At 37.1% G+C, this 23024-nt stretch overlaps 2 protein-coding genes across 3 annotated transcripts in view; one reads left to right on the plus strand and one right to left on the minus strand.

Annotated features, from left to right (window-relative positions):
* Positions 1–23024, plus strand: part of LOC141404051 (neurobeachin-like protein 1) — a 285955-nt gene that overhangs the window by 88963 nt on the left and 173968 nt on the right. The window lies entirely within an intron of this gene.
* On the minus strand, positions 16010–17092 carry LOC141401747 (larval cuticle protein A2B-like). Its single transcript, XM_073982148.1, has 2 exons — positions 16847–17092; positions 16010–16777 (listed from the first exon to the last, which is right to left on the minus strand). Exons 1-2 carry the CDS (start codon positions 17009–17011, stop codon positions 16496–16498), a joined length of 447 nt encoding a protein of 148 aa, XP_073838249.1. The 5' UTR covers positions 17012–17092; the 3' UTR covers positions 16010–16495.

Genomic DNA, 23024 nt, shown 5'->3' on the forward strand with positions numbered 1-23024 from the left:
GAAACTAAGAGTGCCTGGTTTCCCCGATACTTCATCACAAGCTAAGGATTACATACCTAAAGATAAGTCATCTTGTTTAATGTAACCTAAACTATATATATGTATAAAAACCTTTTTATAACTAATATTATTTATATCTCCTTATAAGTAATTTCTTAGTTGAATTTCAATTTTGCGCAATATATGTTTGTCCAAAGTCTTTATCACTTATATACATATTTTTTTTTTCAAATGTAAAGTAATTGTCTCAAAAGTGCAGGGCTACATTTTTATGAAGCGTACTATGCCAGTAGCACGACAGCGACCTATATCGAGCTCGACGATAGGATATTAATTTGCATGCCGCTCTCATTTTGGGACAAGAACTACTTACTTGTCTTATATTAGTACTTTTGTTTCATTTCTTACGATTTTCTAAAACTACTGTAACAATAATTTAAGAGATTCGATATTATATTATAGTTGAGTTCTGAATTAAACGAAACATAGTCATGTGGTTTAATTAAACAAAGCAGGCAGAAGCGAAGGTAAGCCATGACATTTATGGGAGCCTATCCAAGATTAAACGGAGAAGGCTCATAGGGGATTGAATCCAATGGTTCATCCAATGGGTGGGGTAAAAGGGGTCCAATAACATCCGGATTCCTAAACATCGCTACTCCCTACAAACATATCCACGACCATCAACAATAGTGGTACTTCAACTTTTATATAATGTGGTTGTATTTTCCTTCCTATTATCGTATTGCTAAGAACGCCACGACGACCGAGAGCTAAGCCGATGAAAAATCATAGTACCACAAGTCAGTACGGTAAAAGATGATGCACGTGTTCAAATTACAGCTTCGAACTCACACAACCCTCGCCAAACATTATACAGCTGCTTCAACATTACCATGGAAATTCAGTCAGGGCCCAACGCTTTGGATGATTTAGCGTTCCTGGTGGCATTGGCAACATCATCCATTGTAAATTGTGGTGGTTCATCCTCGGCAGGAAGAGATCTGATGCGACGTAATACTCTTCTCTTCGCCCTGTCACTCTCGGGATGCTCGACAAACTGTCGATTGAAATTACTTGCGCACCTCTTCGTGTCAGTCAACGTAACGTCGCCAAACGTGACTGAGGTCCTATCTTCGCTTCTTCCAGGGTTCGAGAATGACTTAACCGTTGCCCACAATTCACCTATACCGGCTCCAATGTTGCAGATACGACGAAGCTTATCACGATCATTTGCTAATCCCGTCGCCTCTGCTGGGAAATTTGGTCTTACTTCGGGTGTTCGACCAGCAGGGATATGGCGAGCGGCTGCAGCAGTGATGATGTCCCGGAACGTCCTTTCCGCTACCCGAACATCAGAAGGATTGGGCAATTCTCTGAAGCGGTGATTGGTGAACTCTCTGAAACTCGGCCAATCAGCTTTTTTATGATTGACGAACGTGCGGCGTTCAGAGGTGATGAAGTCGGGTGGTCTGCTAATGGAGACAATTATGGGGAGACGGTCTGATCCAAGGGAGATGACGGGTTGCCAGGTAACGTCATTTTTTAGACCAGGTGACACGATGGTTATGTCAGGCGAACTGTGACACTCTCCTCTAATTCTGATAGGGGCGTCCTCATTGACCGTGCAAAACGTAGAGCTATCAATCTGCTCAGCCAGCGCTGTACCTCTCTGGTCGTTTCCGAGGGCCGAATGCCACATCTCATGATGCGCATTAAAATTCCCCAGGACCAGACGATTATGACCTTGCAAGAGCGGGCTAATGTCAGGCATATAATCAGGGATACAGCTATTTCTCGGTGGGATGTATACATTCAGCAACTCTATCTCGGCAGCTCCACACCTGACTGCTACCCCCATACATTCCATGTACGGGTCATTAGAGACAAGCTCAAGCAAGATAGGTCTGTATTGAACAGACTGGTGCAATAGGAAAGCCAATCCCCCACCTCCACTTTTGGTGCGATCTTTCCTCAGAACATTGTAACCATCACAATGCTCTGAGCTGTGGTTGTTGTTCAGCTAGGTTTCCTGCACCGCCGCGACCTTGATGTTCTTCCGACTCATAAAATCTACTATCTTACCTCGGAGTCCATTGCAATTCAATTGCAAAAAGGCTGCATTTTCGGGGATTGGGACAACAACGGCTGGTGTTAAAGGCTGCGTGTGCGGTTGTTGTCGAGGGGACTGCGGGGGAGTTTCGTAATCAGACGACGAGGGAGTCTCGTAATCACACGACGACTCACTGGGGACTGTGTTAGCGCAGCATGCAGCAACATAGTCCCTGTCGTAGTTCCTCACGTGGACGAGTCCAGAGCAACCCCTTAGATGCACCCACTCCTGACATCTATTGCATCTCACCGAAGGTTGGATGTGGGTGAAGATGCGGATGTACATTTTGAACAAAAACCGGGTAAATGCACAAAAGAACCATGAAAACCAGACAAAATCTATTATTTGTCAATGAGAATCTTACCTATAATTTTCTGAGCGACATTTTTGCAGAACATTTCGAAGCTGAAAAACATCATGTTGTGGTACTTTTATAGCGGTTTTAAAAATAAGGGACGAAAAGGACATTGAAGGAAGCCATTGAAGAAGGTCGAAATGCTCTACGAAATTAATCCTCATACGATTCGACTGAAGACATGCCATCTCATAAATAAGCTAAAACAACAGTTAACAATGTCTTACAGGGTCTTCAGCCGAAACTTCATCACGCCATAACTCGGAAGTTCGACTCAAGGTGTATCTGTCCTTCGGGATTCTTAACCCTTTGTGGCCCGATGTTGCCTGAGGGCAATTTTGCATGTTTGTGTATGCGTATTTCCCACACCGTTTGAGATATTCATATATACTAAGTGGATGACGGTAGCTTGATTTCAGAAGAATAAAATATGTAATTTATTTTTAAATAAAAAGCTAGATTGGCGAAGTTATGCCTGTTTAAATATAAGTAGTCGAGTAAAAATTTAAACATGAAACATTTTAATGATTTTATAAAATGTCAAACGAATTGAATAATTGCAGCCAAAATTTTTTGAAAAATCGTACTAAGATGTTGATCTAATAAAATAAAAAAACAAACATACAATTTACAGTTCCAATCAGTAGTTATAATTTTTTGAAATTTGTAAGTTGCCTGTGTGCAACATTGGGCCATTGTGGTAATAAAATGGTTGCACAGGGTCTTTAGGGTATATACATATTACATATTAGGATTTTGTAAGATATCAAGCGAATATCTGTTCAAATATCGATAATGATAATTTCATGTATTGGATGAAGGCCAATGTTATCAGGTTTAAAGTGTGCACACAATATAGAAAATATTTTTCAAACGCTTCTACTCTGAAAAATGTTAATATGAGCATTTCAAATTATATGAACACTACCATATACGTCAAAATTGGCTAATTCGTGAACTATATATGATAAATATAGACCCATTTTCCATTCCATTTCCATGAATTTTCCTCTAGAATTAAACAAACTCATTAGTTTATGCTTTTCCACATTATGTATAATAAAAAATATAACGATAATTCAAAGACTAAAGAAACAAACGTTGTTAATTTGTATAACCACAATGGCCCAATGTTGCCTCTAGGCAACATTTGTAACTCCCAAACCACGAGAAATTTTTAAGATTTTTTCGCAGAGGACTTATTTTCCGTCGACTAATCATAAAAAAAATATTTTTATCTCTACGGAAAAAATGCGGGGTTCAAAGGGTTAATATACTCACCAAGGGCTTCCATCCACAAAAGGAGTTATCTCTGCCCCAGATTTTCACTTCCATTTTGTGTCACAGTGTATTAAGTCAGAAAAAGAGTCATGATTACCCGCTTACTCTGACCCGTAGCGACATTATATTGTTATTGTTGGATCCAAGGGGTTACTTCCCCCGTCCACCCTTCCCGTGGACTAACCACCTTTCTTTTTTTGTGTCATATTAGATTGTTTTCAGCATAACTGTTAATAATTATACCCTCAGCCTTTAGGCTAAAGAGGGTATTTACACTTTGATACGACCAAAAATGTGCCTCATCGAAATAATGCTTTTAGACCCCAAGTATGTTTGTACGATATCCGTTTCAGACAATTTTGAGTTGATCTAGCAATGTCCGTCCGTCTGTCTGTCTGTCTGTCTGTCTGTCTGTCTGGCAGGCTGGTGCGCACGATAACTCTCGAACGGATCAATCGATTCGGTTCAAATTTTGGGTATCGAAATATTTTGTCCAGATTCAATTTAAGTTCGAAGATGGGCCATATAGGTCCACTCCTTCAGGTACCTCCCCCACAAATGTTCAAAAATTATCGCAAAACTTGTGCGCACTCTTGTAGGAAATAACCGATTTGGTCTATACTTTGCGCATCGTGTAATTTCTACCAAACTTATATGAGGTTCCAATATGGACTCAATCGGTCCACTCCTTCGGATACCTCCCACACAAAATTTCGGAAAAGTTCAGTTTAGGACCTGGTCTCGACTCGCTTTGATTTTTGTTTACGCAAGTTGTATTCGCTGTCCTCTATACGACGCTGTAAGTTTCATTAGGGGCAAGTTCATACTTCCTGAGAAAATAGCCTGAAAGTTACAAAAAACCCTATGACACCGTGTGTAGTGGTTGGAGCGCAAGATAACTCTCGAACGGATTTGCCGATTCGGTCCAAAATTTGGCTTTCGTAATATTTTGTCCAAACTTAGTTCAAGTTAAAAGATGGATTATATCGGTCCACTCCTTCCGGTACCTCCCCCAAAAAATTTCGAAAATGTTCGGAAAATTTGTGCGTACGATAACTCTTGAAGGGAGTAACCGATTTGGTCCATACTTTGCACATTATGAAATTTCTACCAGACTTAGATCAGGTTCCAATATGGACTCAATCGGTAAACTTCTTCGAGTACCTCCCACACAAAATTTCGGAAAAGTTCAGTTTAGGACCTGCTCTCGAATCGCCTTGTTTTTTGTTGTAACATCTTGTAATTACTGTCACCTATACGAAGGTACACGTTTCCTCAGGGGCAAGTCCATACTTCCTGAAAAAATAGCCTGAAAGTTGAAAAACAAACCCTATGACAACATGTTCATGGGTGGAAGCGCCAGATAATTCTCGAACGGAAATGCCGATTCTGGCCAAAATTTGGTCTTCGTAATATTGTTTCCAAACTTACTTTAAGTTTGTACATAAGCCATATCGGTCCACTCCTTCAGGTACCTACCCCACAAAAGTTCGAAAATATTCGGAAAAATTGTGCGCACGATAACTCTTGATGGGAGTGACCGATTTGGTCCACATTCTCATAATATCTACCAGATATAGATCAGGTTCGAATATGGCCTATATTTGTCCACTCCATCCCGTACCTTCCACACAAAATTTTGGATAAGTTCACTTTAAGACCTGCTATTGAATCACTTTGATTTTTGTTGAAGCAACTTACATTCGCTGCCTCAATTACGATGGTAAAAGTTGTTTCAGGGGCAAGTCCATACTTCTTGAGAAAACAGCCCCAAGGGTGTAAAAACCCCCTATGGCACCCCCATGGTATATGTCGGTTTATTCCTTTAAGTACCTTTTCCGCAAAATTTTTGAACTTTAATCCTAATCAACATTTTTGTCGGTTCATACGACCAAAATTTTGAAACCCCCTAAATACATCACGGTGCTCTTGAAACAATTTTAAATGGAAGGTGCTTACACCTTGGAAGTTTTTGCGGATTCTGAAACTACAATGTTCATAGATGAGAAAAATCAAAAAACAAAAAAAATCGCCGGAGCGCTTTTTAAATAAATAGCGATTTAAGTTGACATTTTTAGGGGTTGTTTAGGTTTTCACGATTTTGCTTAGAAACCGCAAGTCCTATCAAAATGGGACTAAAGAAAATGTTGTAGCTATGAAAATTCTCTACAAGATTGACATTTATGGTATTATCGTCGGTTTTGGAAATTGGAACAATTCAAATTCAATTCAATTCTGTATCGCCCCCTTATAAAACAATGTCATGACTGCAAATTCCCAACTTAAATTTATATATCTAAAAAAATGGTGCAACTTAGGATAAGTTGCTTAAGCCAGTCTTGTAGAGAATTTTCACAGCTTTAAGATTTTCCCAGGTCCCACATCGATAAGACTTACCGGTTTCAAGCAAAATCGCGAAACCCTAACAAAAAAACCTAAAAATGTAAATTAAGCTTCTTTTTCTCAAAAATGGTACAGGCTGGAAACAAATGATAAAGGTCAATCCTCTAGAGAATTTTCACAGCTACAACATTTTCTTAGGTCCATTTCGATTTGACTTGCGGTTTCCAAACAAAATCGTGAAAACCTAAAAAACACATAAAAATATGAATTTTGACCGCGATTTATTTAAAAATCCCTACAGCGATTTTTTCTTGTTTTTGGATTTTTCCCATCTATGAACATTGCTGTTTCAGAATTCACAAAAACTTCCCCTGCGTAATCGGTTTTCATCAAAAGTTATTTAAGGCGCACCCTTCATGACATTGTTTTATAAGGGGGCGATACAGTCAATGCATTGTCCCAATTTGAACTTCTATATCTGAAAAACGGTAAAACCTACGAAAATATCATAAAGGTCGATCTTGTAGAGAATTTTCAAGCTACAACATTTTCTTTAGTCCTATTTTGATAGGACTTGCGGTTTCTAAGCAAAACCGTGAAAACCTAAACAACCTCTAAATATGTCAACTTTAATCGCGATTTTTTTTAAAAAACGCTCCGGCGATTTTTTTGGTTTTTTGATTTTTCTCATCTATGAACATTGTAGTTTCAGAATCCGCAAAAATTTCCAAGGTGTAAGCACCTTCCATTTAAAATTGTTTCAAGAGCACCGTGACATACGTTTTTTGTGAAAAAAGTGTTTCAATTTGCACAGGCTGAGGGTATATCTCTGTCGGCAAAGCCGACTGATACTTTTTTACTTGTTTGTGTCATATTAGATTGTTTTCAGCATAACTTTTAATAATTTTAAAAGCCCTCGAGCTAATATTGATTCAAATGGACAATATTCGATATTATATCAAGGGGACCCCAAAGATATTCGCATATAAAATCGAAATTTTTAAGATGTACCTCAGCATCACCTTAGTGTCTCAGCATCACCGTGGAATTTCAAAAATTATTATAGCCTATGTTACTTTCAGGCGATGCTGTAATATACTCTCAAAATTACAGGAAAATCGGATCAGCGGTTTTTGAGTTATTAAGGCACAAACAAACATACAAACATTTTTCTATTTATATATAGATATTATATTTTATATATTTTAATTTTTATTTTATATATTACATTTTATTTGTTTTATTTTATATTTTTGTTCAAACTTCGTATATATTTTCACATCCACTGTGTATGACAATTAATTGTACTTCCAGCCTATTACAAAGTGACGATTTGTTTTTTTATCAACGTCAACAAGTGTTATATAAAAATTTCTAAAAAATAAAAATTGTAGCGAAAGTATATTCACTAATGAAATTTATGAAATGTTATTACACTAGCAGACGGCAACAGGCAGTTAGCAACACCATAAATCGCACTTTGGTTAAATTATTTTTAATCAACATTCATAACTGAAAGTCATTCGCATGAAACGTCATTCCATTCCCAAAAAAAAACAACAAAAGCAAAAAAACTTACCAGAAATAAATTGTTTCTTCTTGGTGTTTGTTATTATTTCCTTTATCAAGAGACGTATAGAGTGACATTTTCAAGAAATAACAAACAAGTCAATTTACCAAATCTTAAAGAGTTTCAAAAGTTTTCTTAATAAATTGTGATTTAATTGAATGGGGAGTTTTTCTTTGATAGACAACACGCCATGACAACTATTCGTTGTTTGGTCGGTGATCACTGACTGAACACAGTGGTATTATTTTTTAACATTAATATGTAATAGTAAACATTTACACATCGTGGGTTATAGTGTGTAGGATCTTTAGAACCTGCCCTTAATTTTAGGTTATTATGTACCTAATTAAGTTGGTTGATTTGTTGTTACAGAACTCAGGATTGGAATCAATTGAAATCGAGTAAAATATTTCAAAAATACCATTGTCCGGCACTAAGAATATGTCAGCATTTTTAGATATAATATGAATTTTCAAATTAATATTAAGATACAATTTCTTGTTAATTGTCGTGCCTTGACGGTTGGTGTGTGCGTTTGTGGGTTTGTGCAACACATTTGACACAAAGAACATTTAATAATTCGTTTTAAAAAATTGAATAACCTTGTTGCCACTTGTGAGTGCAGTGCGTTCAATGTTTTTGATATCATTTTTTTTTTTAATATGCGTGGACCAGTTTTGCTGCTATCACGAAACGAAACATAAAAAAGTATGGTAGCAATTTTCTTACATTTTATTTATTTTATTAAATTGATTTGGTGTCAAAAACCGCCAGCACAAAGTCAGCCACAATGCGCGTGGCAGACTACAAAGCAACACACCTTGAATTAAAAGTAAAAAAAGTCGTTAAGAAACCTTAATGAATTTGCTGTATTTTTTGCGTCTACTTCAAAGACAAAAATCAAAATCCGGTGCCAGGGTTTTTTTCTCTGCCTCTCTCTCTTTCCGTTTTGAATTTTGAAGGTTGGAAAAGTTGTTTTCATTTGAGTATCCATTGATAATCTAAAATAAAAAAAACTCGATTAAATATATGCAGATCAATTGGCCTGAAGAACTTTGATTTTGTCATTCATTAATTTATTTGTTTTTTTTTTCTGATTCTTCTAAGCTGCAGTTTGAAGTTTAAGGCAGTTCGTAATTATGCATAACATTCATTATAATTGCTTAGATCAGTTTTCATTAATATTATTGACTATGGCCAAGTAGAGAAGGTCGAGCTATGGTCGATCGCTGAACCTAATTTGGCTACTAGAAATGAAGAAAACAAATGCGGCCAGCATTACATGAATGATATCAAAGCTAGCAATATAGGCTCGCTGATGCAGAGGTTCTTTTTTTTGTATCCCTATATATAGCGTTATATTTGGTTAACAAGGGCTCTCTATCTGCACACCAAGTGGTCTGGACTTGAAGACCTCAACTTGTCGCATATAGCTATGGTATGCATGGATGACGTGAACATTGTGTTGAATGTGACCTCTAGAATCTTGGGGTAGTCGTTGGTCGGAATTCTGCTACCATCGACCGTGACATTCAACTCAGTGCAGACTTCTACAGTCCATTTGGTGAACAGATATCCGCCACTAAATCTACGGCCAGATTTAGTGGCGGATATTTGCATAGTCCTCGCGCTGAGAAATTTGCTAAAATCGCGCAAATAGAAGTTCAGTCTTTCAGAAATGACATCCGACGCCAAGATCGTACAATCATCCAAATACGCAACGACCTCAATGCCGTCTTGAAGCGGTGGAATACACGAAAGGCAGAAGTTAAAAAATTCCGGAGATACCGGCCCACATTGGGGAACTCCTGTTTCACTCTACGGGGCTTAGATTTATTGTTCCGGAATTACACGTTCTACTGGCGTACAAACATGCACATAATTGATTATCGAACGTTTCAAACCTGACCGGAGGGTAGTCTGCTTGATGTCCTCAAACAGCGTGGAGTGGTTGACAGACTTCAAGGCTTTTGATAAGTAGAAGCGTCACCATCACTGTTCTATTACACGGCTTGCTTTGGATGAGTCCTCGCCTAATATGTGTGGAGATGGCGTGCAGCGCTGTTGCCATGCTGTCCTGCACGTCATCTCCACCTGTTTCAGCATTACCATGGAGATTCCATCAGTGCCCAATGCTTTGGATAATTTAACGTTCCTAATTACATTCGCAACATCATTCATTTGAAATTGTGGTGGTTGACCTCAGCAGGAAGAGTTTTAATGCGGCGTAGTACTCTTCCCTTGGGTGCCACCGTGGTCCAATTTTATGCACAACCGCCTTGCACGCAGAAGGTCGTGGGTTCAATTCCCGCCGCCAGGCAACATCAAAACTTTCAACGGTGGCAAAATACCCCTCAGTAATGTTGACGATATTTCCTGAGTATTTCAGCCATGTAAAACTTCTCTATAAAGTGGTGTCGTAAGACACGCCGTTCGGACTCGGCGATAAACAGTAGGTCCCATATCATTGAGCTAATATGAATCGGGGTGCACTCATTGATATGAGAGAAGTCTCCCCTGTCCCGTCTGGCATGTTTGTGGAACAATTATATAGTACTCTTCCCTTCCCCTGTCATTAATGGGTTGCTCGGCATACTGTCGATTAAAATAATTTGCGCTCCTCTTGGGATTAGTCGGCGTAATGTCGCCAAACGTCACTGAGGTCCTATCTTCCTTTTTTTCCAGCGTTCGAGAGTGACATAATTCACTTATTCCAGCTAATTATGGCGCAGATGGTCTGACACGAGAGAACAGACGGGCAACCAGGTGGTTATGCCTGAGGAATTGTGTCACTTTCGGCTAATTCTGGTAGGGGCGTCGTCATTAACTGTGCAAAACGTAGAGCTATCAATCAGCTCTGATAGCAATATGCCCCATTTGGTAGTTTCCGAGGACCGAATGCCACAACTTATGATGAGCATTGAGCTCTCCCAAGACCTTCTAAAAGCGGTCTAATGATGGACCTATAACCAGGAGTACAGCTATTTATCGGCGGGATGTATACGTTAGGCAACCCTACCTCGACAGTTCCACACCTGACTGATACTCCATACATTCCATGTACAGGTCATAAAAGCCAGACTCAAAGGAGATAGGTCTGTATTGAACAGACTGGTGCAAAGAAAGTTAATCCCCATCTCTTCTTGTGGTACGATCCTTCCTAACTACGCCGTAACCATCACAACGCTGAACGTTGCAATTGTTGCTTGGTTTTCTCCACTCAGACTCATGAAATTTACTATTTCCTCAATCTTACCTCGGAGTCCTTGCAATTGGATTCCAAAAAGGATTCATTTAAAGAGATTGGAACAGTAACGGCTGGTCTTAAATGCTGGGGGTGCGGCTGCTGTTGGGGGAACTGCGGGGAGTGGTGTTTTCTGAAGACGACGACTCACTAGGGGCTGTGTTCACGCAGGCAACATAGTCACTGTCATGTTCCTTCACATGGACGAGTCCAGAAAACCCCTGAAATTCACCCACTCCCGACATCTATTGCATCACACTTAAGTTTGAGTGTGGTTAATGCGGATGTGACAAACTGAGCACATCCATATTGGTCCTGGGTTTTCCTCCTTCCCGGCACGGAGCAAAAGAATCTGGAATCTGCTGCTTCCAATACAGAAAAACGATACAAATTAAAAACTTGAAACTAAGGAAATTAAAAAATTAGGTCAAAATATTCGACGGATGGTGGCGTGCTCCTAAAGATGACCACTTTTCGCAATTTTGGAAAATACGTCAGTTTTGCAAATTTCCGGTAAAAGAAATAGCTATTTTTCGGAAACAAAAACTAGGTAGGTAGGATTGTTGTCTTTAAGAACGTTTTAATAAATTACCGAAGGGTTTACACGAAGTGAGCTATTTTTTTTAGGTAGGATTGTTGTCTTTAAGAAGCTTTTCAGTAAATTACCGTAAACCCTTACACGAAGTGAGCTATTTTATTTTTCCTCATGTACTAAATTTTAGTGAAATTCCAGATGTAGTGGACTAGAACTTTTAGGAAACAACTTGAAACAATGTTCCGTTTTCACAGAATAATGCCTCTTTCAGCCCATATATCGTCTGCTACGTACGAAAAGGTCGTAAGTCCATTTTTAGAAATTTTTCAAGAGGAAAACATTCCACCGCTTTCTGCATTAAAGAGTTTATTATGGTGGCACTAGGGCTGCACGAAAACTGTCTGGCCTAGGCGCCATTTGATTTTTTTTGGAAAGTATGACAGTTTTTATCGTAAACGTACTCAGGACATTTTGTCATACGAACATGTGTTGTATTGTTTACAGTGACTTGATAAAATCACTTTTGGAAAAAAATGCAATGCACTTGTGAACATTTTCGTCCGATCATTTTTCACAACTTTCGAAGTAGATAATCACGGCAAGAGTGTATCGATCAAATTAAATCTGTTTATGTCGATACAGGGCTATGTTATAGCATTATAAATAACTGGTTTAATGAATTCAATCGGGGCCGACACTCGCCAAAAAAACGAAGGTCGTTAGGTACGCCCAAAAGGGGCCGTTCTGCCAGAATAAAAAATTAAGCCGTGCGTGAACGGATAATGCAGATTCGGCGTCTTATGTACCGTCAGAGAGAGGCATCCTTTTACATTTCTTCCACCAACTAACGTTTGCAAAAATGGAGTTTTCTCGTTAGATCCAGCAAAATTCGACAATCGCTCAAAAAAGGCTTTTGTGGATTCGAGCAAAGTATTCGTGAATGAAAGCGATCGCGGTGCTTCAAACGACGTTTATAAGATCTCACAGACGACGTATCTTCGATCTATGCTTACGAGCCCGAAACAAAACATAAATCGACCGTTTAGGTCTTCGAAAGCGAGACAAATCCAACGAAAGTTGTTCATGTAAAAGCATTTCGAAGCAAATGGTAGCCTGTTTCTTCGGCAAAACTGACCGTGTGGCGACTATACGGCTTGATAAATGTAGGACGGTTAATTCTGAGTCGTACATCACAATTTGTTAACCTAAAGTCATCTGAGAAATTCGAAAAACGAGCCAGAGAAGACGGATCATTCTGCATCATGACAATGCGGGCTCCCACACATCGATTCAAACCAGCGCCTGTTTGACCGAACAACATGTGGAATTGATGGGTCATCCGCCGTACATCCAATGACTTCATTTGATTCCCGCACATCAAGAAAAAAGGCGTGGTCAACGATTTTCGTTGCCAGAAGATGCAGTAAAAACGCGATTTCCAAAATAGTGCACTTACGACCTTTTCGTGCGTTACAGACGATATACTTTTGTACCCGTCCCGTTCGGTCCGTTTAACCTTTTTTTAACTTTTTGAAATTACATGGGTAAACATGTGTGTTTTTCCATACCGTTACCCATACAAATTATAGTTTTTTTTTTTTAATTTCTATAAGAGTTATATGAGTTTTATGAAATTTTTAAATTTTTTTTAATACATTGCACATAAGTTTCAATCAGGAAATTTTTGGCCAAAACCCTATTTTTGAAGTTTCGAAGTTTTAATTTTTTTTTGCACAGAATAATAAAAAACGCATCAAGTCGTCTGAAAATAATTAGTTTTTGTAAATAACTTTAGTATTCGTTGATTGGCGCAGTACCAAAGTTGACACTGTAAAAGTGAAACAGACTATGTGCTGTAAAATATACAATTTTTGTTGTATTGCGTCGCTGCATAAATATACAGAAGTGAGAACAAAGTCATTATGAATCGGGAACCTGTTAATGGGTACTTTCATAATATTTACAAAAAGAACGATGACATTGTAAAATTAGTGTAATAAAATCAATGTTTATATATATATTAAAAATTATTTTTTACAAATATTTTTTAAATATACTTAAACTTTTTAAAAAAAATGTCCAAATATGTCCACCCCAGATCGAATTTGAAAGATAGCAGGGGGTCTGTACTAATGAATTCAGAAGTCAAATCGTGCTCAAATTTGCCACAGTTAAAATAAAGTGGATTTTTCTATTTTAAGATGGGAGAATTTTTTGTAAATACCTGTTGTGAACACCTATCAACCGATTTTCCTTAAAATTCATTTTTAAGGGTTTCAGAGTGTAGAAAACAAGTATGTATAATTTTCTTGAAAATAGGTCCGTTTTTTGTCATAGCCCCCACATAAAAGTACCGTCCGATTTTAGATATTTTGTGGATTTTAGCGACACTTTATGACCGATTCGGCTGAAATTTGGTATTTTGACCCCTTGGAAGATATGAATCGTTCGTACCAAAAATTATAAACATAGGTCAATGTTTTGGTTTAGACCCCACACATCGGGACCACCCTGTTCAACAAATTTTGACAGTTTTTGGTCATTTTGGTCTATAAAACGTAAGAATTGCTCTTTGAAAACATTTGCTATAAATAATAATTAATTTCAATACAAAATGGACGTTGAAATAGTTTTGGCCAGAAAATTTGGATTTGGGACCATTGTGCATTGTTTAAAACTTTTTTTTCCAAATTTTTATGGTTTGTTTATTGGTGATTGACTTTTTTTAAATAATTAAAACATATTAAAAACTCAGAACACTCATATTTTGATACAAAATATTAAAAAAACTAAAAATGATTGTTTAAGTCTGGAGTTTCCCACATTGGCTTAACTTCATAACTTTCCTCTTTGCAGAGAAAAATGTTTACAAAACGCACTGATGGTGTTTTTTTTTTTTGGGAAAACCGAAAAGTGAGCATCATTCTCATTAACATGAGAATACTCGATGCTTAAAGAGTTCAGGTTTTCACTAAAAAAGCATCATTTCAAAAACTGAAAAGCCAATTGATAATTCCCTTCGCCGGGATGAAATCATGATATTGGTAGCGATCAATAAATTTTGCAAGCTGTCAGTGCGTTTTGTAAACATTTTTCTCTGCAAAGAGGAAAGTGACGAAGTTAAGCCAATGGGGGAAACTCCAGACATAAACAATCATATGATTGAATCTTCAACTAAAACAAAACAAACAAAAACTAAAATTTTTAACTTTGACCTTGAATTCCTCTGCAACTTCTAGACCGAATTCGAATGTTTTTAATGCATCGGGAAGCTGATTATGTTATCTGTCGGACAAAAAAAAATGTGAAATATCTCTATCCGTTCAAAACTTACAGAGTTTTGACAAGGAAAAAACGGTTCTGAACCACTGTGCGCCGTTGGATTGACAACATCTTGTTGTACTGATAAACCGGTAAAATCATCGTCTCATTATAAAGATGGTCCACTGGTGGCACGAAAATGCACGCTGTTGCAGTGCTCAGCACGTATTTCGGCAGGTTTGCATTCTCTTTCATAGTCAGCTATGTAGATATTTAGATCATCGATATAGCACCCGACACCAACGTCGTGCAACGATCCGCATGCATTACGATCTCTATGCCGCCTGAAGGGTGTAAAAGTTCAGAAAGCTAGAGTTTAAACAGTTCCGGAGGTACACCCCTCTTTGGGGAGCTTACTGTTCTTCGCCTTTTTAATGCTGAATTCCAAAAACGACTGGCGTCCACACATATAGTTGCTGCTTCAACGTTTGAATCACGGCTTCTCTATGTCCACGAAAAGCTTGGCATGGCTGGCGGTAGCGAATACCATCGGCCTATCGAAGGTAAGAGCCACCAAGACTGTTAAATCGCATGGCCTGTTCTTATTCAGTCCTCGATTGATACGTATTGATATGACATGTAATGCTGTTGTGGAATCCATTCAAATCTTGTACAACTGGGAAACCAATTCTGACTCTCGAACAGGTAAATCGGCCTGTGCAATTCACACCTGCTAGTATCCTTGCCTGGCTTCAGTTGCGGGACCACCTTGCCAAATTATCAAGCTTCTGGTAAAGGATGGTTTGCTATCGATTAATTGAGGACTCTTTTCAAATAGTCAACCTCCGGTTTTATTCACTTCTTTATCACGTTCCCGTTCAGAGAGGCAAACAAATGTTTGGCTTTTAAATGTGAATGAACGTCATTTTGCATAATAGCTATACCATTTACGTCTGCGAACGAGCTAAGCATTACCATTTTGATTTCTTGTATTCCAAACACTTTGGATGACTTCGCATTTGGATGCATTTTGCATCATCGCTCATTGTAAATTGTGGCGGTACCTCCTGGGCTGAGATGGCGTAGCTCACTCCTCTTCGCCCTATCATTCTCGTGGTGCCGTTGAAAATAACATGAACACTTCTTCAAATCTGCGGCTGTCATGCAGTTGAAAGCAAAAACCCTTATAACATCCTTATTTCCCGGATTCAAAATGTACTTAATCCTGTACCAATGTTGCATTGCTTCAAGTGGTCTAGCAATCTTTTCCCCTTCTTATTCTCTGTGTCAAATAAACACTCAGGTGATTTTCATTGCATTCATATTTCATAGACAACTTCTTCTTCGTTCATTTTTATTGCATACTCGCATATGTTTGTTTGTATGTACAAATTATATAATATTAAATATTTTTACAAAAAACATAAAAATTCTATTCTAAAATAATGAAACAATAGGAAAAAACTATGGCAAGCGAAGTGAGAAGAAAGCAAAAACTACACAATAAAAAAGGTAAAAGCAGAAAAAACGAAAATGAAATATATGAGATATGTTGTATATGAGAAAAACCGACAAGGATATTTATGAAAAAAATGATCCTCATGTTGGTGTGACTAAAGATGGAAACACACACATATCGAGTTTCATCTGTTGTGTAAGCCTTAGGAATATAAAAAATGAGGTTTGTTTTACAACTGCATTCGTGCGTGTGTGTGCGCGTTTGGGAGTGCATACATGGTCAGAGTGAAAGGTAAGCCTTGTTCGACATCAGTTAGGAAGGAATACATCACTGCTTAGCCGTGATATGGACCCAAGCCATGGAAGGCTGGCAGAGCTGGTAGAGCTGGTGCGTGATATAGAGGGGCAGGAGCCAAGACCTTGGCAACTGGAGCCAAAACCTTGGCCACCTTGGCAACTCCTTCACGATGGACAACAGCATTGAAACCGCTAACAGGATCCACAGTATATTCAACTGTAAGACGGGTGCCATCAGGTTCAATCAAGGAGTAAGCTCCCTTGGTGACATCACCATTTCGTGTTTCTTGTTGGTTCTTAATATCACCAGTTGTTGGATCCTACAAATAGGACAAAAATGTTTCCGATTATCCTTCGCCACCAACTTCTGTTTTTGTTTTCCTACTTACATGGACATCGTAGTTATAGCTGTATTGAGGATTTGGATCATAGGGTTCAGGACCAACTACTTTGGCAATTTTAGCTACAGCTGGATAGGCAGGATATGCAGGTGCTGGTAGGACCACGGCTGAGGCAACCGCCAACAAGGCACTGACAATTAAAAACTGCATCATTCTTGCACTCGTTGCACTTTCAGTTGAACTTGATGTGTTTGAGGGGTTTATTCCGTTTAAGTGCTAATTACTGTTTGCCATTCTAGACGTTGTCAACAATTCCTTTTATACCAAAAAATTACTTTTGAATTTGAAATCAGATTTTGGGTGCCGGTTAAATGCAACAACCCCTCTTGTGCCGCCCTTACCTAGCGCGTTGAAGTTACAAATATTTATGCAAAATTGTTTGAAACAACATTACGATCAAACAGAAACAAACAACAAAAATGTGGAGAAAAAAACACAGCCTATTGCAAGTTGAAAGCAGCAGAACAACATTGGCCACACCAACTTCTTTTGCATTTTATAGAAAAAAAAAGAAGAGAAAAACCATAGACGAACGCACGCACATTTTTTTTAAACACACATTTTTATTCTTTTTTATTGTCTATTTTTCAATGTTTTTTGGCTGATGCAATATAAGTTGTAACAACTCTCATTTTCTTTATGTTGAATTTTTCAAATCAAAGTAGGGTTTTTGTTACATTCTCAAGTGGGTACCTGTGTCTCTCCATTCGATAATGTTTAATCAATTTTAAATGGTAATTTTTCAATAGTTTTGGAAGTCTTCGTAATAGCTATTAGACCTCCATGATGAGGAATGTTTGTCTTTAGATTTTTTTAACCAGCAACATTTGACTGTTTTTCCTAATTTACTCTCTATGAATGACTAAGGACCGATGATTATGTTTATGTAAACTTTCTTCGGAAGTATTTACCATTCTGAGATAATAAAACAAGCTGAAGTAATTCATTCAAATTACCATCTATCGGCCAGTATTCTTCTCCTCATTGTACCATTATGCTTATGGCTAATATTTTGAGTCAAAATTAGTTAAGACCAAAATGGTTTGAAGTGGATTTAATCATGTCCGACCGCCTTACAATGGTCGAAATCCTTGATCCAGCAGCGCAAAAGAAAATACATCAACCTACATATGTATATATTTCCGAAATGTTTTTCATTTTATCGCTTACAGGCACTATCTGTAGTGCGATTCTCTAAACCATTTTTTGAGTTACCGAAAAAAATCGGTAAAATTAAAATGCTTATAATTTCGGTAATTAACGATATTTGTCGGTAAGTTAGCAACCAAAATAAAGTAGTCGCTAAGTACTACCGATAACAACAGTGTTGTCCACTTTCATTTGTACTTTTCGTTCATAATTTTGCGTTCTCATTTTACCGATTTTTGTTGGAATATGTCCAACAGAAAAAGAGATATCCGGATTGGTGGTGCTTTATTGTTTACATATATAATTGTTTCTTTTTAAAAGTTCGACTTTTTATAAGTTATTTCATTCAGTTTTTTCTATTATTAAAGTCTGTTTTGTCTTCCTTTGGCTTTCAATAAAACACCACCATTTATAAATGTGCTGAGAGCATACAATTTAATGTGTTTCATATTGACATTTACCCTCCCTTGCTCTCAGAAAGCGCCCACTGCTGCATGTGTTTTTTGTGGCTTTTGGGTTTATATTTCTTTGCACCCAAACATATAATTTGTTTGCACCCAAACATATATGTTTTCTGCAAAATATGTTTGGGACATATGTTAGAGAGGCCATTTTTTTTTCTGTGTGTAGTTCTGCGGTAATTTATGGATTTGAAATGCAACTATTTTAGTAGGTTGATTGTTTATTGAAACCTTTTTAAATATTTAAAAAAACAATTGGCAATTTTGCACTTATTTTACAAAAATACACAAAACAAAGCTCGGACTCACTTTTGATCCTTCTCAAAACATTTGCAGCTGAGAAAATTTGATTCAAAATCTAAAGATATTATTTTTGTTTTGATAATATATTGTGAGTTAAACCTTTTATTTATTATCTGGATACATTGAAAAGGTATGCAGTTAACTAAATAAATTAATATATCCGTTGGAATTCTGTCTCATAGAATAATTATACCCTACACCACTATGTGGGGTGGGTATTATAAGTTGGTTTTGACCAAAAACGTTGTAACATCGAAATAATGGTCGTAGACCCATACATATATATACCAAAATGAATGTCTCGACGAGCTGAGTCGATCTGGCTATGTGTCCGTCCGTCCGTCCGTCTGGCCATCTAAACCTTGGAATCACGCTACAGGTCGCAATTTTAATCCGATCGTCACCAAATTTTGGGTGTTGATGAAGGTCCCGGAGGGGAAGAATCCTATTGATTTTGGCGATGGTCGAATAATCAGGGGTCGGAATGGACAAAAAACTTATTTGGAGAAAAAGTCAATGTTTTATCTCAAAGCGAATATCTCCGCTTCTATATGGGGTATATCAAAAGCAAAACCTAATGAAGGTAGAAGATATCACCTTTGCAACTATGTAACGTATGTTGTCAAACAACGAAGATATCGCAATAGCCGCTAATAGAACACAACTTTTCATTTTTGCGATTTAAATAATAATTACGAATATCACAGCTTTGGTTGGGGACCTTCCCAAAGCAAAGTCTGACTATGAAAGTAAAAAATCCCATATTTACAATGATGTAAAGCAGGTTGGCGTAGGTGGCCAAATAACGGAGATATCGCAATAGTCGGTAATACATTCCATTTTTTAATTTTTTTTGTAATCACGCTACACGTCGCAATTTTGATTGTCACGAAATTTTGGGTGTTAGTGGGTTCCCACAGAGGAAAAAACCTATTGATTTTGGTAATGGTCGGATATTATTCAGGGGTCGGAATGTGAAAAAAAACTTATTTGGAGAAAAGGCTAACGTTTTATTTCAAAGCGAATATCTCTCTTCTGTAAGAGGTATATCGAAAGCAAAACCTGGCAAGGAAAGTAGAAAATATCACCTTTACAACGATGTGAAGTAGGTTGTCATAGGTGGTCAAACAACAGAAATATCGCAATAGTCGGTAATGCATCCCTTTTTCCATTTTTTGTGCAATCACACTACACGTCGGAATTTTGATCGGATCTTCACGAAACTTTGCGGGTTGATGGGGGTCTCACAGAGAAAGAAGCCGAAAGTACATATTGAGACTACAAAAACCCTAGTAGGGTTTTGTTCTGTCAGATCCAGTTCGGATTTTATGGCCTCATCTAATCCGGGCTAAAACTACAGTTTTTTGCACCTATCGGGCCTTTATCTCAGAAACGATTAGGAATTTGGCTTTGCTGTCTTTGGCAACATTGTAGCCCTAAACTAGTAGAATTTTTCACATAAGAAAAACACCATCTGGGGCATCAAAATCGATAATATATAGAACATTTTACATAATTGCTGAAATTCTGGTCAGTATCAGCTAAACTATTGGGAATTGAACCAAGTAACCTTTTGCAAAAATATTCCAAATAAAGTTCTCAGCAATTCTTCATAACATTCTGAAACTCTAAAATGCTTATTTCATGTTGTTTCAGAAGTATTTTGCCTCATATCTTTTACAACACGTATTTCATACACAGTTCACACCAACAGTTTATTCTCGCATTTCGGATTTCCCTCATTTTTGATATATTTATTAAATCGTCGTTGAAAAATATGCTGAAAACAACGTGATAGAGGCATTTTACAACAATGACATGTTCTGAGGAGTTGTGTATTACATTCCAGCGAATATTTTTCCAAAAGAAAATATTAAGAAAAAATTAACGGTTTTGGAGATATGGTGCAAAATCTATACAAAATATGGACATTTTCGATATTTTATAAAATTTGAGGCAATAAATGTAGTTTTTTGAGTTCATTATTTCTCCAAATATTTTATTCTTGACCTTATCTACAAATTTGCTTCAGAGGTCAGTTGAAAATTCTATACAAAATATGGACATTTTCGATATTTTATAAAATTTGAGGCAATAAATGTAGTTTTTTGAGTTCATTATTTCTCCAAATATTTTATTCTTGACCTTATCTACAAATTTGCTTCAGAGGTCAGTTGAAAATTCACATAAGTTTCAACTCCAAAAACAATTTCAAACATTTTTTTTTGCAAAATTTATATGAAAAATAAAATTGTTCCTGGAAATTATTGTTTTCTTAAAATTTGCCCATATTGGTACACCGGTATCTATGGTATTTATCGGAGGTTTTTGTATAGATTTATCGATGTAAAGCCTTTACTTAACATCTGTTGATGACCTCTGAATGATCTGCTTAATAACACTGTGCAACATTTTTAAGGTAGTCTTGTGCAAACAATTTGAGCTCAGGATTTTTTGAAAGTACACCCCCAAACGATCCAGCTTGGATTTATGGCCCCATCTAAACATGGTCAAATATTGACTTTTTAAAACAAGTCTGGGTATATCTCTGAAACCACTGCGAATCTTCATCTGACCTCTGAGGCAAATTGTGGATGCGAGAATAAACTGTTGGTGTGAACTGTGTTTGAAATACGTGTTGTAAAATATATGATGCAAAATACCGCTGAAACAACATGAAGTAAGTATTTTACAGTTTCAGAATATTCTGAAGAATTGCTGGGAACTTTTTTGGAAGATTTTTGCAAAAGGTTATTTGGTTCAACTCCCAATACTTTAGCTGATACTGACCAGAATTTCAGCAATGCAAAATGCAAAAGACCGGTTTAGATGAGGCCATAAAATCCGAACTTGATCTGACAGGACAAAGCCCTACTAGGGTTTTTGTAGTCTAAATCTATACTTTCAAAGTTCATACTAGAAGTTGTTTGCATTTTCAGTGTTGCATAGTGTAATTCGCAACATTATTTGGTTATTCCCTGCTGTAGATATAGTTGTACATTCACCTCCTTCCCATCTAATGCCGATTTTAGTACTTTTTACGCGGTATACAGCTCAATTTTAAATATTACCATGTTCTTATGTTTTTTTTTTGCACTGCATCCACAATTTACAGAAATAAATATTTTTGCATATATTTGATACAAGTTTCGGACCATACCTTTTGTTTTTCTTAACAAATTAGAAATGTCTTGTTTTCGGCATTCTTATCTGTCAAAATTAAACATAGGCGGGATAAAATGTATTGCACATGAAAGCTTTTTGCCCCATTCTTCTGATTGAAAACCATATTAAACTTCCCCAGTACAAATCCGCTCGCGAGCCTAGTTTTGGCTTTTGTGGAAAAAAAGTTATCGCGATTTTATTTCTGATTTTAAGACAAAATTATTATAAAAACGCTAATTATGTTAATGAACACAATTGTCACTAAAAAGTTATTACGAAGTGACCACAGCGTACAGATTGTATAATATTTGTAAAATCTTACTCAGAATTCGCGGAATTTACACAAAATTTTAAATGTAACCTAACTTTTTTTTTCAAAAAAAAAGAGAATTTGCCCGTCATAAAATTATATAAAAATTTGTCTTGAATCAAACCTTCACGGCGAATTTATAGATACCAAAATTATAATGATTCGTATCATAGTTTGGATGTTATAGCCAAACTAAGCTCATATTTGGGTCAAACCAAATAATATTTTTAATTAATTCTCTTTCGAGTTGAGCTGATAGGCCTTTAGAGATACATTGAAAAATTAGGAGTCTACCGAAGTCCCACGCATCTAACCATTACACTACGTTTCACGGGTGGTAAAGCCGATCTTCAGGTGTATTAGGATGTTGTTTTTGTGGCAGACGAAGGCAAAGCTTGGAAACTAGTATATATATCGCACTTCATTAGATAAATGTATATGCGAAATTATTTCAGTTAATTGAAACTCCAAACTTTTCCTATAGTCCTGCTTGGTAATCCCATTTTTCAATGTTCACAAATACCATGGTAAGTTTTATTCCTACGTCATTAGTAATTGCTCTTCTATATCAGAAGATTTTATTTTTGATTTGATCATCAATTATTGTCTACTAAGGTTTTGACAAGTTGATGGTGGCTCAGAACGCTAAGACGCCGGCAACCTTGACACTCAGTTGTCGGAGACCCAGGTTCGAATCCCAACCTGGCTCATGCTGAAATTATTATTATTTTTTTTTTGCCGGCGTCTTAGCGTTCTGAGCCACCATCAACTTGTCAAA

This window comes from Musca autumnalis, unplaced genomic scaffold (genome assembly GCF_047663935.1).
Source record: "Musca autumnalis isolate F117 unplaced genomic scaffold, ASM4766393v1 scaffold_4, whole genome shotgun sequence".
Taxonomy (NCBI): Eukaryota; Metazoa; Arthropoda; class Insecta; order Diptera; family Muscidae; genus Musca; species Musca autumnalis.